General features: G+C 51.6%; 1 protein-coding gene across 1 annotated transcript in view; it reads right to left on the bottom strand.

Annotated features, from left to right (window-relative positions):
- Window positions 1-10,255, bottom strand: part of Fgd3 (FYVE, RhoGEF and PH domain containing 3) — a 42,048-nt gene extending 31,793 nt beyond the window's left edge. The window contains exons 1-4 of the mRNA XM_026406934.2: window positions 10,185-10,255; window positions 4,300-4,442; window positions 1,927-2,061; window positions 958-1,429 (exon numbers count right to left, since the gene is read on the bottom strand). Of these exons, the coding sequence (XP_026262719.2) occupies window positions 958-1,395 (438 nt within the window). The 5' untranslated portion in view covers window positions 1,396-1,429; window positions 1,927-2,061; window positions 4,300-4,442; window positions 10,185-10,255. The remainder of the gene's footprint in view (window positions 1-957; window positions 1,430-1,926; window positions 2,062-4,299; window positions 4,443-10,184) is intronic.
- Window positions 10,256-14,576: the final 4,321 nt, after the last annotated feature.

Genomic DNA, 14,576 nt, shown 5'->3' with positions numbered 1-14,576 from the left:
GTCCACACCATCACCTCCTTTGGGAGGATCTCACTCTGGGCTACTACCCACCGGTGCTCATCACCCCAGGGCCAGGTACCAGAGAACCAGGGAGAGCCTTCTGCCCCAAAGCCTGCTGAAGTTCTCCAAGCTAGGAATGCTGCACCTGCTCACCACGGCAAGGCTACTGCCCACAGTTCTTCCTCGCGCTCTGTCTCTGACTGGCCCTCGGGCTGCCCATGTGGCCCCTGGGGCATGCTGTGCCCCTTTCTGCTGGGAACTATGGTCATCAAACTATGTTTTCACTGGCAGCTGTCTCCTGGTCTGGGGATTGAACTCAGGGGCACTCAGCCACTGAGCCACATCCCCACCTGAATAGTAACACCCGTATGAACACAGGGCCCGGCCTTCCCTCTGCAGAGCTGGCTCACAGTGGCCTAGGCACAGCTAGCTGCCTTTCACCTGCCAAGCCCACACAGTTAGCAGCAAAACTGTACCAGAGCCAGCAGGCCCCACCCGGCCAAATGCCTCCTGGACCTGGTCATTTGGCAGCTTGCCCTCATCTCTAGGAGCACAGGGCACTCAGCCTCAGCCATGCCCTGTGGGTGACCCTGGGGAAACACTATGCTCCCCGTGCCTCAGTTTCCCCTTTTAGAAAATGGGTGGCGCTCCTGCTGCCTTCCTTGAGGCTCGCATCTGTGGGTGGCACCACCAGTAAGATTGACCATCACCCCATCCTAGGGTGGGGGATGCCCCACCATGCAGCATGGAAGTTGAGGCTCAAGGTTAAGGTCGCTGCCCAAGGTTTCAGGTGGGGCTGGCCTGGCTTTTCCCAGCTGACCCCACCCCAGGACCCTCCCCTTGCATGTGTGCTTCTTATTGGAAAACAAGGCACCGATGTCATGGACCACAGATCTCAAACCCTCTCCAAGGAGGGCCCCCACAGACCGTACCCGAGATGGAGGAAGAGGGGCCTACCTGGGCCAGGCCGGTGTCCTCCTCAGCTCTCGCAGGGCTCTTCTCAGGGTCGGGCTCCTCACCCACGTCACTGTCAGCCTCCTCCTGGGGGCTGTCCTGCAACGCCTGGCTGTCCACACCAGTCTCAGAGTGCAGCCCTAGCATCGTGGGACCTGGGGGGACCTCGGGGCCCTCCTCACAGGGGAAGCTGTCACAGGTTATACTGGAGGACGGGCTGTCAATCCCGCTGTCCCGGTTGGGGATCTTCATGATGCTTCTGGACTCCCCCAAGGGGCAGGTGTCTGGAGTGCCATCTCCTGCTGCAGCCGGGCTGTCAGGATCCCCTGGGTGGGTGCCAATTCCAATAGGAAGCTCTCGAAGCTTCCCCAGGGAGGAGCTGCCAGGCCCGGCATTGGTGACAGCTTCTGGGGACATTGAGGATCCCTCACCTGATTCCATCCTTGAAGCAGAACTCAGTGGGTTCTGTGGGAAGCTGCCAGGGAGAAATGAACCCAGCTCAGGGGAGCCCCTGAAAGCAGCCCCAAGACAAAGTCGGGTAGGGCTGCATCCGCAATGTCGCCACCCTGGGGGACTTCAGCGGGGTCCTGTCTGGATAGGCTGTCTGAGAACGGCACATGGAAAACATGTTATTTTAAAATCATGTTCTTCTACATGAAAAAACAAAGTCGTTCTCCAGTGTAGCTGTGGGATGAGGCCATCCAATGCTCAGTAAGTTCAAAACAACCGCGGCCAGAGCACAAGCACAGCGGCTTCCATTCATAACGCACTTTTGTGTCCATAGTATTTTGGGAGCTGATGATACTCCCAGAAGATGAGGCTGGGGTCCCCAGCGCCTTCACCTCCTCCCCCTGGCCATTACCATCACCTGCTGCACAGGCCTCCCGGGGGGAGGGCCAGGTGAGAGGTGGGAAGGTGGGTCTTGCCCCAGGATATGGGCTCAGGCCTTTGCCTCGGGTGATGGTCACTTACCTCTTAGCTAATGCCACTGAGGTTTGACAGGTGAGTGTCTGCTTCCTGCTGGTTCTGGGGTTGGCCGGCAGAGGCTGGACGATTTGATGGAAATCTCCTGCCTAGCAGGTTTGAACTGGAGCCATTGGGGACCTACTGGAAAAGCAGCAGAGGAGAATGGAAACCGTCTCCTCCAGCTGGCACGCGGAGCAGCCCCAAGACCCAGTTCTACAAGCAGGGGGTGGAGAAGGGCAGCTCAGGCCCCTCCCAGAGCAGCAGACCCCCAGGCAGGGCACAAGGGTCTTCGAGATGGACGCAGGACATGGCAAAGCCCATCCTTGACCTCTCTGGCCACACGCATTGCAGAGAAGGGCAGGGTGGCACCAGCGGCCACACCCCATGCGTGGGCAGTGCCCTGCAACCAGGAAGGACAGATCACCTTAAATATGCAGGAGGTGCCCAGAATGAGGAGAGCCAAGGGCACCACCTGGCCTCTCCCCAGCCCACACCCCTACCTCACCTGGACACCCTCCAGGACACAGGCATATAGCCATTCCCCTGTACACTCACACACACACACACACACACACACACACTCACACACACTCACACTCACAAAGTAGCTCCTATACTCCCATTGACACGCACACAGTAGCTACCTTGATCACAAACACATTCACACAGTAATGCGCACACACGTTACCTCTCTCACATGCCCACATTGACACACAGACTCACTTACACTCACACTCAGATATTCTTCTTCCAGAAGCTTCTTTATGTGCTTCCTCCCTCACTGCTAAGCACAATAAATGGTGATCAGTGCAGAAACTGGCTCCTCCGGGTACAGGCTGTCTTCCCTGAGCTGGCACCTGGTGGTCTCACCTCCCAGAGAGCACAGCACACAGCCCACTGCGGGACCACCTCCTGCGGGCGTCCCCCGTGACTTTAGGAGCCAATGGGTGCCTGCAAAGCTCCTCCCCACCCACACAAGCTCCTGTGGGTAAGACTACCTCTGAGTGGACCTTTCTTCAAGCGACTTCAGGTGGACATTTGTCATTGGCTACTGCCACATTCTGAGCTAGCTCAATGGACAGAAATATTAAGATTTCCCAACAGAAAATACGTGTTTTGCTGCATTCTTCTCATAGCATGGGAGATAAACTCAAGTTTCCAGAAGTCAGACATGACACTGAGATAAAAGTACACGGATGGAATGTGGGCTGTGCTCAGCCCTCGTGTCCAAGAGGCAGCTGTCTGGCAGGGCAGAGTCTGGTTCAACCCCAACTCCGAGGAATTATGCTTCTGATCAAGGTGGAACAACAGAAGCCAGATTTATTCTCACCTGAAACAGCAGGACACGAACAAGACTCTGTAAGCCAGTCAGCAAAGCCCCGTGACCCCTGAGAGGAGGGATCAAATGGGACAAGCCTCCCTGTTGCTCCCACTCACTGTCTGCAGACCGTGCTGGGCCGAGGAGTGGGGACGGGGATTCTCCAAGTTGAGAAGACAGAGCTGGGAGTCTGGGAGACCAAGGTGACTGGGGCTTACAGAACAGAGCCCTGGAGAGGAGAGAGCCGCACAGAGAAAGAACCTGGAGATGTGGAGGGGGTCCCTCAAGGACTGTTCAGCATGTCGATGTGAGGAAACAAGAGAGGCTAGAGAAAGAATGGCCTGAAAAGATCAGAGGGAACATTCCCTGAAGCTCACGCAGGGCAAAGCCATCCCTCTTCCTACCAGCCAGTCTTGAAAGTCCAAGGTTGACGCACAGACTCACATACACTCACACTCAGATATTCTTCTTCCAGGGCATTAGGTCCAGAACTCAGGAGGGACATGCCCTAAGAGTGGGGGTTAACCCTACAGTACCCATTGTTCTGATCTCACCTGACAAATCTTAACAGGAAGGCCAAACTGTTAACAACTTAGCTGCATCCCTGAAGAGAGCTCAAAAATACTCAAATAATTTAAAAACAAAACAAAACCCAGCTCCCAGCAAAAGAAGTCACAACGTCTAGAATCCAATCAATAATTACTAGACACACAAAGAGACTATACAACCCCTAATAAGGGAAAAAAAACAAACAAAACAAAACTCCATCCATCGAAACTGACCATAACAGACACCGATGTTGGAGATAGCAGACAGGAACATAAAGACATGGATTATGTCTGTATTTGAATGATGGTGACAGAGTGGTCACTGCAAGTCACTGTGATCCTGCTCAGCTTTTCCTGACTTGGTTTGGTGGCTTTACATTTAAACCCCAGCAAGACCATATCAGCAGTGAGCAAGGCACAGGGTGCCCTGACCACCCAGGTAAGATGATTGGGGGCCAGCCAAATCAACACCACCTCATGGCCTGGAGGTGCCCAGAAGCACTGAATACTCACCTCGGGGTCTCAGCCTGGGAAGTGCTTGAGTCGTCACTGATGAAAACTAAGGTTCTCTGTCGTCACTGCTGAGAACACAGCGGAGTGCCTCATGCCTTGGAATTGGGGTAGGGGTCAGAACAGGAAAGAGGTACCAGGGCAAGCTGGGTGGAGAGAAAAGGAGACAAAGGTGTATCTGCCTCTGTTCAGATGCCTCGGTCAGATACTCACAAATCCAGGTCACACTACCACCTCTAAAAGTGACTTGTACTTCTACCACGCGGCCTGCGCAGTGGTTTCATTAATGAGGTTCTAGGCATAAAGTTAGTTAGACGAGATCGAAATAAAAACACAAGACTCAATTACCTTAATTCTATTGCTAGGTCCGAGACGGCTCCCCTCTCTGGTTCGCTCCTCTAGCCGCCCAGCAGGGCAGCAGGGATTACTCAGGGCTAGCAGGAGAGAGAGAGCGAGCACGCCGGGGACTAGCCTTTTATTAGGGAACCAGAGATTCAGGGGAGAATTCCATCCAATGAAGGTTGAGGGGGGGCTGCACTCCAAGGTCAGGGTCAGCGATTGGGTCCCCGGGGTCAGTGGTCAGGCACACCCCCACACGGATGGGCTCTCTCATCAGGAGAGGGCCGGGAAAAACTTCGACTTTTGCCAAAGTGCCTCAGACCCTCAACGGGAGGCACCCGATCACGTGTGAGAATGGCGCCCCACATGTACTGTTTTAAACTGGGTGAGTCTGCTCTAGTTTGGATTTTGAATCTCTCTGAAGTGTCCATGTGCTAAAGGCTTGGTCACCAGCCTGTGGTGCTACTGGGAGGTGGTAGAAGCTTCTGGAGGCAGGGTAGGAGTTAGCTCACTGGGAGTCTGTCCTGGAAGGGGATATTGGGATCCCCACCTTTTCTAGTCTCTCTTTTTAATTTCTGGCTGCCTTGAAATGAATAGGCCTCCTCCACTCATGTACTGTGCCACCATTGACCCAAAGCAATAAGGCCAAGTGACCATGGACTGAAACCTTGGAAACCATGAGCCCAAAAAAACCTTTCCCCCTTGTAAGTTGATTTATCTCAGGAATTTGTTACAGCAATGAAAAGCTGACTAACACAAATGGATAAGCAAAATGCAGACTACCCATACAATGGTATGGTATTCAGACTTCAGGAAGGAGGCTGGACATATTCGACAACACGGATGAGTCTTGAGGTCATTATTCTGACTGAAATAAGCCAGACACACAAGGACAAATTATTATTATTGTTAGTAGTAGTATAATTATTAGTAGTATTATTCTACTAATCTGAGCTTATGTGGGAAGGGAGGAGCTCTGCAGGTACCCATTGGCTCCTATAGCCATAGGGGATACCGCTGGAGCTGGCCCCACTCTGGGCTGTGTGCTGTGCTCTCTGATTTTGGGGGGAGTTCACTTTCCTGGGACCAAGGACACCTCATTGGGTGACAAATCCAGAGGGAGAAGGAAGGGGAGGAATAGAGAGCCCTGCCCAGTCAAGTTCACCAGAGGCTCCAGGCAACCCCAGCCTCATAGATGGTCCTGCCTGGACTTTCCCCTGCTCTGACCCCAGGCCCATCTTCTGGGCTCTCCCTGGGGACATGACAGCCCCTCATCCCCCCACGCTGAATGTGGCATGGCCAACCTCAATACATTGTTTCATCTTGAAGGCAACATAACGATTATTGGCCCCAAGACTTTGCATCTAGCATGACCCTGTTTCTACCCTTTACTGTCCAGACAACCAGGTTCAAACTCAGTGTCACCCAGCTTTAGTCTCCTAAAGCATCTCCAGGCCTCTGTCATAAGCAGAGGCTGAAAGTTCTAGTCAACTGCAGCAGAACTTGGTAAAATCATGCAACTGGTCCAGAAATAATGATTTTTGTCTGAGGTTGGAAGAATAGAAACTCAGAGATAGTAAGCCCAGGAATGCATGGGGGTCAACACACGGAAATGTAGCAAAAGTTCTAGCATACCACTGACAGCTACCTGTCACACAGGGTTGCTGTGTCCAGGAAACCAAAGGCAGTACCATTTTTACTTATATGTTTACTCAGTACTTTTTGTTTGGTTTCTGTTTTTATTTTCTCTTTAAATTTTCTACTTTATTTATTTACACTTTTTATTTATTTCCTATATTTAGTCTCTATTTTGATTTCTTTCATTGAGAAGGAACATAAATACCAACATTACAACCATGAATGAAATATTACTGTTCCTTATCATACATTAAAAAAAATGAGAAAAATTAAGATTCAGCCTTTAAAATAGAATAAGATTCCTTCCCTGTATTTGGAGCTAGATGTATGATAAAGAAAGTAGAATCTCAGGATGGGCACACAGCTATTCCCGACAAAATTATTTGAGGGAATGTATTTGGCTAGATATTTGAAATTTTTCATAATAAATATTGGAGCAAACAATTGACCCTGAAGCCCCCAAGATCCTTGGTCCCCCTCGCGAGGGAGGAGAGATTCTGAATTTCATTCTTTCCATACATTCAGGCAGCTTCTCCCAGTGAACACTCTGGGCTCCTGACATCATCCTACTTGTGATAATGCTTGTTATTTCCCATTTTAAAAAAGTAAATGAATAATCCCAGCAACTCAGGAGGCTGAGGCATGAGGATCTTAAGTTCAAAACCAGCCTCAGCAACTTAGAGAGGCCCTAAGCAACTTATGAGACCCTGTCTCAAAATTAAAAAAAATAAAAAGGGCTGGGGAATGTAGCTCAGTGGTAAAGCATCCCTGGGTTTAATCCTTGTTATCAAAAAAAAAAAAAAAAGTAAATGAAACAAGACAAAAAAACCAAGAACTTCTTGGCAGCCTCCAAGCTAAACCAAAATTCTCAACATACGTGTCCCCTTTGACCTCTCCTTCCACCCCCATCCCATGCATCATACCACTTCAAGGACCAGCACCCCTCACTCCCTGTTTTATCCAGCTCTCTGCTCCCGACAGGCCCTCCCTAGAGAAGACACCCTCCACCCTCACCTGTCCTGCTCTCCCCCAGAGCATCTCTTTCCCCCACTCTTGCCCCCCGTCGTCCTCCTCCCTCTCAGGATGTAAGTGACGTAGGAAGAGCCTTATCTCCTTCGTGCAGCCCTAGGCCTGGTACACAGGACTCCATATTTAGGGGGAATAAATAAATGCATTCATTTGAACTGGCAGAGCAAGGAGTTTTTATATCCCCTCTAAAATATTCTTTCCCTTAAACAAAAATAGTGTTTTGACTGAGTCCACATTTTAAAACAACAAAATCCAAGTTGAGATCACGAAAGGCCTCATTCCACCTCAGAGCAGTCCTGGCTAAGTCAGGCCATCACATCCTCTTATCCAAACACACCGTGACCCGTCAGGCCACCGCCGAGACAGGGAGGTCCAGATGGCCAATTCCCCCCTCCCAGTCCCAGGCGTGACTTGTAAGAACTAAATGTGGAAACCCCCTCCACCACAGAACCTGCACAGATTTCAAAGGTCCATCATCAGACAAAATATGGGGTCTAATTGACCAGACCCCCAACTTCACAGGATGTAAGTGCTCGGGTCACCCCACTTCACAGATCCCAGAGTCCAGTTGTCCCTCACTGGACAGGCAGGGGGAAGAGCATGGCAGACAGCAGGGAAGGCAGGGAGACTGAGCAAGCCAGGGGAGGTGGGGCTGCCGGTGAGGTGTTGGAGGGGGGCAAAGAGGGAGGGGAAGGGGCAGAGACTGGTGGGGCCAGGACGGCTCTTGACAGCCAGCCACGAGGCAACCCAGTCGGTAAGATGAGTTCCATTCTGATTTTTTTTAAAGATTGTAGGATGCAAGGAGGATCCATTTGTGGGGGCCTGGAAGCCACCCCGACAGTCGGCTGATGGTGATGGAGGATACTGTCCTGGCACCTGAGTCAGGGAACCCAAGGAAGAGCAGGGCACAGTTAGGCCAAGTATCCCCCTCTGCAGAGCAGGAGGTGCCGTGTGCACAGGGACATGTCACCAGACTGCAGTAGGCTTGTCCCCAGACTTGTCATGTGGCTGTCCCCATTTCACACAGGGTCTTTCCCCACCCTCTTCTTCGCTACCAGCAAAGACACATCCATGGCTGGCAGTGGCCCATTTCCCCCACTGGACACTGACTCCCTGGTCACCTACCAGGACCCAGAAATATCTGCAGAACGGAGGATCCAGTGACCCGAGGATGATGATGGCAGTGAATGAAGGGCCCCTCATCTCTTGTCTCCTTCCTGGGCTGGCGTGGCCCCTGCTCACTGCCAGTCACCCTGTGCAGGGACAGGCAGGGACAGGCTGTCTCTGCAGTGGCCGGCTCTGGGCTTTCTTTTGTCCTTGTTCATTGTTTTTGACACACGCTCATATCCCTGAGCCTCCTTGTAGCTGCAGAACACTCCACAAACCCTGTCTCCTCTGGGTTTCACATCTGCCCAGGGCTGTCCTGGACTCCTTCGGCCGCTCCTTTTACTATGGAGCCTCAGTTTCCCCTTCTGTAAATGGGGATCGTGATAGGCCCACCTGGGGCAGGTAGGGAGGGTGCTGTGGGAGCTCCAAGCACAGGTTCAGAGATTCCTGAGGTTATCATTCTAGCCCATGAGCCACTCTTCAGAGCACGGGGCAGGAAAGCCAGACACAACCTTACGCCCTCCCACTGCGAGGAGGCCTCTCAGAACAAGGCTACTTCGGCTCTAACCTCAAAGAACAACAGGCTCCAGGCCTCTGTGTGCAAAGGTCACGGTCCAGTGTGGCTCTGAGAGGCCTTTCACCTTGAGAGGTGCTGGTCTCAGTGCAGAGGCGACAGTCCCCTTGAAGACGGAACCTGGGCCTCAGCCCTGGTAACAGCCCATCTGGGACCAACCACTTCCTCCCCTCCACACTGCGGCCAGCCCCACCCAGCCCCAGGCTGCTGAATGTGTTGTCCTCTCTGAAAATTTGTGTGGGGACCCAGACAGTCAACTCAGAGACTAGGGGGCCTGGGGGCAAGCTGTCAGAGGGCTCGGTCTCCATTTCCTCTTTTGTTAAAAAGGCTTCCCACGGCCCTTCTGGGTGCTGGGAAGGGCCACTCTGAATAGTCTCAGAGCTGCCCCCATCCTGAACCTCAATGAACCAGTGGAATTCAGATTAAGAGACAAGGAAATCGAAGCAGAGTGGGATTTGCCCCAAGTCACAGTGCAAGAGAGAAGGCTCTGGTGGACTTTCTTATCCCTGCCATTGCCCTGGGCCTGGCTCCCAGACGCTCATTCCCCCACAGCGCTTACCAACCTCAAGAAAAATGGAAATGATATGGACGTCTCCAGTAATAAGGACCCCGCTCTGCAAGCTCCATAGATCCCAGAGGCCAGTGATCCCAATCCCGGGAGTTGCCCGGGACCCTTCCTTAGGCATTGTTGTCCTCTCTGCACCATGTGAACAAGTACTGTGCCACCAAGTTGGGCTGCTGCTGCTGCTGCTGCTATGGCCCTACCCTTGAGCTGCCTGCCTCTAAGGTGGCATCCCCAATGCCCCAGGCTGCCCAGGCCCAGCTAGGAGTCCCAAGGAGGCCTTGGTGGACTCAGTCCTCCTTCCTGGTAGAGCCTCCTAGAAGAGCCATGTCTGTCAATGTCTAAACTATGAACTTCAGAGGAAGCTTCTGGAGCCACATTGAATAGGAAGGCCTGCATCTGGGACTGCCTTCCCAGGCTTTGCCCCCAGGCCTGGGTGACACAAGAGGCACCTAGGCTGTGGTCCCACGGCCTGAGGCACCACTCAGCACCACGGAGTAGCTTCCTGCCTTGAAAACATCCGCCTCCCTCGAATGGTTCTTGCTTTGCTCCAAATGCCTCCACCACCCCAAAGTCTCCCTCACAAAACCAGACAGTGTTAGGGCTCCGCGAAGATCCCCGGAGCCAATCCCCACTCACCACTCGCTATTCTCCCAGGCAAGCGTCTCTTCCTCTCGGGCTGAACTTCATGCAGTAGCAAAGCACGACTTCCTCTTTCTAATTTTCACAACACAGGGTCACAAAATGATGGCGTATTTGCATTTCCGTATCATTACGCAGCCGGAGAAGAGCTGGGCTTGGTGGTTCTGGAGATCCCTCTTTGCTGGGTGGTGGGGGCGCCATCCTCAGCCACAGCTGCACCCACCCACTGGTTAAAATGTAACAGGCTGCTGCGAGGGGCCCTAAGTGTTCTGGGCAAGGACCACCACCACCCTCCTGCCTCTGCCTTTGCAGCCACAGATGTCTCTGGGGAGGAGGAGCCCAGCAGGGTTGGCCCAGAAGCCCTGGCAGAGCCTTCCAGAGCTTTATGGGTGGAAAAAATGAAATGGCCTCAGAAGATTGGAAAATAGGGAAGCCCCGCTTCAGACAGCTTATTTTAAGGAACTATCAGGGGACCTAGACAGAGCCCCTAACTAGACCCCAAGAGGCTCCCTTGTTGTCTTAGGGAGAAAGTCAATGGAAAATAAAACAGGGGTGCTAAAAGACTTGGACTGCAAAGTCTGACTCGGTTGTACTCATGCCCTATTCATGCAGCTCTAAATTCTTTTTTTAAAAGCAATTTCCCTGGGTCTTAGTCTCCTTATTGTCAGATGGGGGTGATCACATAGGCCCTTTCAGGAGTACTGGGAGGGGCGTCACATGAGCTACCAACCTCAGTGCACCTGTGGCAGCGCCTTGTACCAGGGAAATGTCTTGTGGGTGTGTGACAAATAAAACCAAGCTACAACCACAGAAGGCATAAAGGGACCTGTGAAAGGGGTGATGTCTGCAATCCATAGTGACTTCCTGGAACATTTCAACAGAGTGTGAAACAGAGGGGTGCTTCGTGAGTTCCCCAATGATGTCCACTGTGGCTGGAAATGGGGTCTCATACACACAACTCAACTCCTCCCAATGTTTACCAGTATTTTTGTTGGGATGAGGATGCTGGGAGATGCCACCCATTTCACTCTCTCAGGTCATCTTCCTCTTAACCCCAGAGAATTGGAAGAATGCTCTAGAGATGCACGATGGAGCACGCATTCATTCCCCTCAACAAATGTGCAGTGATGGTCTTGTGTGTCCGCCCTGGAGATGGAGGTGATGCAGAGCTTGTCTCCAGGTTCTGTCTGACTCTGCTGGGCCCCCATCTGAGGATACAGAGCTGCTGTGACCAGCAGCAATAGGCACAGGTGGCTGGAGAATCTCAAAGGCTCAAGCCCTGGCTCACAGGTGGTATGGCCTTTTGTACCTCAGAGCCTCATTTCTTTCTTTATAATATGGGCAAAACACAAGACATCTGTGTTGGAACTGTTGTGAGGAATGACAACCTGGCCCATGGCATTCTTTGACAGGTGCTCAAGGAATCTCAGCAGTTGTCATTTGAGTCACCATTGCTGAAATTCCCAGTGTCCGGGCCCTGAAGTCTTAGCTTCCATGCCCCAAGGGGACAACCCCCACACCAGGATGCAGCCCTGGACCATCCAGACACTTCCAACCAAGCCAGGAAGGATAGAGTCTGCCACCATTGCTCAGTACAGCTGCCCTCTGCTGAGATATCCTAAGCCAAGAGGCTGGTGGTGGGATCTTATCAGGACCAGAGACCAAGGTCAGGGCTCACCAAGAGTACAGAAGTGACTTAAGGAAGTCAGGATGAACACTGCAACAGAGTGGCAGGCCATGTGTGAAAACCCACAAGGTGAAGGACAAAAAAGGGGATATGGGTGTTGGGGAATCCATGGCTTAAAAGCAGAACTGAGGCTAAGTGTCCTCTTGTTCCTAAATAGGGGTAAGGGGAGGAAATAGAGCCTCTATCTGGGGGTGGCACCATCTTAAAAAAATCATCGTGGGTGGACCAGCAGTTGCCACATCCTGATAGCTACACTGTGTAGCCCTTTCCACTGTGAACAGGACTGACTCATGGACACTAGTGTCCAATGGGACCTGCAGAAGTAACAAAGGTGACTTCCAAGACCAGGTAATACATAACACTGCCGCTTCTGTGGGGGTGGGGATGGGGTGGAGGCCAGCTACCATGCCAGGAGGATGCCCAAGCAGCCCTGAGGAGAGGCTCACATGGGAAGAGTTGAGGCCCCAGCCAAGAGCCAGCACCAGCTTGCCATGAATGAGTGAATCACTTTGGACATGGACCTTCAACCCCAGTCAGGCCTTCAAATGAGACCACAGCCCCAGCTACCACTGGACGGTAGCCTCATGAGACCCAGAGCCAGAACCAAGCTGCACTCAAATTTCTGGCCCACCAAACTAAAGAGAGTTAATAATCAATTACTACTGTTTTAAACCAATATATTTTGAGTAATTTGTAAGACAGCAATAGTTAAGCTACACAATATTTTCATCAGGAAGAGCAAAGGGTGGGTGGCCTGGGGTTGGAAGAGGGAAGATTCAGCTCATAGAAGAGAAGCACCCACCAGGAAGAACAGCACACATTCTGATTTCTCTCGTTATTTCATTCATGTCCCAATGGTTCAACTGAGTCCTTAACCCTGAATGGATCCTAGTGACCACGGAAGACTCCCGCGGGCCACAGTGAAGATCCGTTTTTGTTGTACAGTTTCCAGGACCCCGAATAACTCTGTGGAGGTAGAGACTCTTCAGAGCAGGGCCGTGGGCTCCCTCAGCCGCAGAGACGCACTCATCCTCCCCCAAACAGTTCACTGCATGGGGAGACAGCTCCAGTGAGGAGGGGGGCTCTCCTAGGCCCCTGTTCTTTCCAAGGACCCCCTAAACCCTCCCTACCAGGAAAGCCAGCAATGACTTGGGGACAGACGGGGTCCTGGCCAACACCCATCTGTGAAGGTCAAGCAGCTGTAAAGGTGGGGACCCTGAGGGACCTGGACGGAACTACAGGTCAGGTTAGGGAGAGCAGGAGGGCAGAGACTGCGAGGAGGAGCAGGATCCTCTCTCCCAGGGAATGTTCCCTGGGAGTGTCCGCTCATCAGGAGGAGTCTGCAGCTGCTGTGAAGGCAAGTCAGATGCCTTCACGCAGTCAGTCAACAACCCTCTGGGAGCATCTACTAGATACAGAAGAACAGACTGCAGGCTCCCAAGACAGTTCCATAGAAGGAGGCTTTTAGAGGCCCTGGAGTCTGCCACTCCTCCTGAGCAAGGTCCTTTTTCTTATTTGTTAGGGTCACGGTCACTCCAGCAACAGGGGCATGGTGCTCGGAGTCCGACTGCTTTTCCAATCACCCTCCTATTTTGGGGAACTGAGAGCCACAGATCCCACATCCTTCCTGGAAACCTTCAGACTCCAAGCGTTGGACCAAGTGTCCAAGTTATTCTCATTTTTTCAAAAAGACAAGAGAAATATCAGTTTAGCAGGGCAGGAGTAGAGTGAGACCCACCGCGGTTACTTCCAACCCATCTGGATAGGGAGACGCCTTGGTCGGCACCCCAAGACAAACCCTGCTGAACACTGGACCTACAGACTAGACCAGGGGAAGCAGAAGCTCCCAGAGACAGTGTGGACCGCTTATGTGGCTGTCTTTGGGTGGTGAGGCTCTGGGGAGGTTATATTTTCATATAACACATAAATTTCAACAAAGAGCATTTATGATATTTGTCATCAAGAGAAATGCCAATCTGTTGAAAAATAAGAGAATGAAAACTCTCATGGCTCATCCAAGACTCCCAGCCCAGAGCTCTTCACACAATGAAAGCCAGCTGTCTCCATGTCTGTTTATGTACGGAAATTTTAATTTCTACTTAGCTGTCCTAAATCTCTCCAAGGAAAAATGCGGTCAAGAAACCAAAAAAAAAGAAAGGATGCTGAGTGTAATTTTGCTTTCCAAAAAAGAGATTTTTTTTGCAAAAAGTTTTCGGGATTGCATTAAACTGAAATTTCATTTGACTCAAAGAGAGACAATATTTCCTGAAACTTTACATCACCTTTACCTTCATGGGCCTTCCCTGATCAGGCAGTTGAGGGGAGGACAAGCCCAGATCTTGGACCCCTGAGACCTGTGTGCTGTCAAGCTCAGTGGCGTTGGATGGATCCTTTTGCCCCAACACAGAGTGAGTATCTTGCAACACCAGGACACTAAGGGGCTCTCTGGAGAAACGCTTGTAAAAGGCAGAGAGAAAGGAGTAACTCATTTCTCCTCTTTATCTAAAAAAAGAAGAAGGAGGAAAAGAAGAAGGAGAAAAAGAGGAAGAGGAGGAGTGGGAGAGGGAAGAGCATTAAAAAATATTTGACAGTTTAATCCTCTTAGCCAAAGGATCCTTTAGCATGGAACCCAAGAGGTAATCCATCTTCAACACTGAGACAAAGTGACATTTTGAGAACTCCCCAGACAGGGGGCGTAATTA

Source organism: Urocitellus parryii, chromosome 13 (assembly GCF_045843805.1).
Source record: "Urocitellus parryii isolate mUroPar1 chromosome 13, mUroPar1.hap1, whole genome shotgun sequence".
In the NCBI taxonomy this organism is placed as follows: Eukaryota; Metazoa; Chordata; class Mammalia; order Rodentia; family Sciuridae; genus Urocitellus; species Urocitellus parryii.
This window is presented reverse-complemented; position numbering and strand designations above follow the sequence as displayed.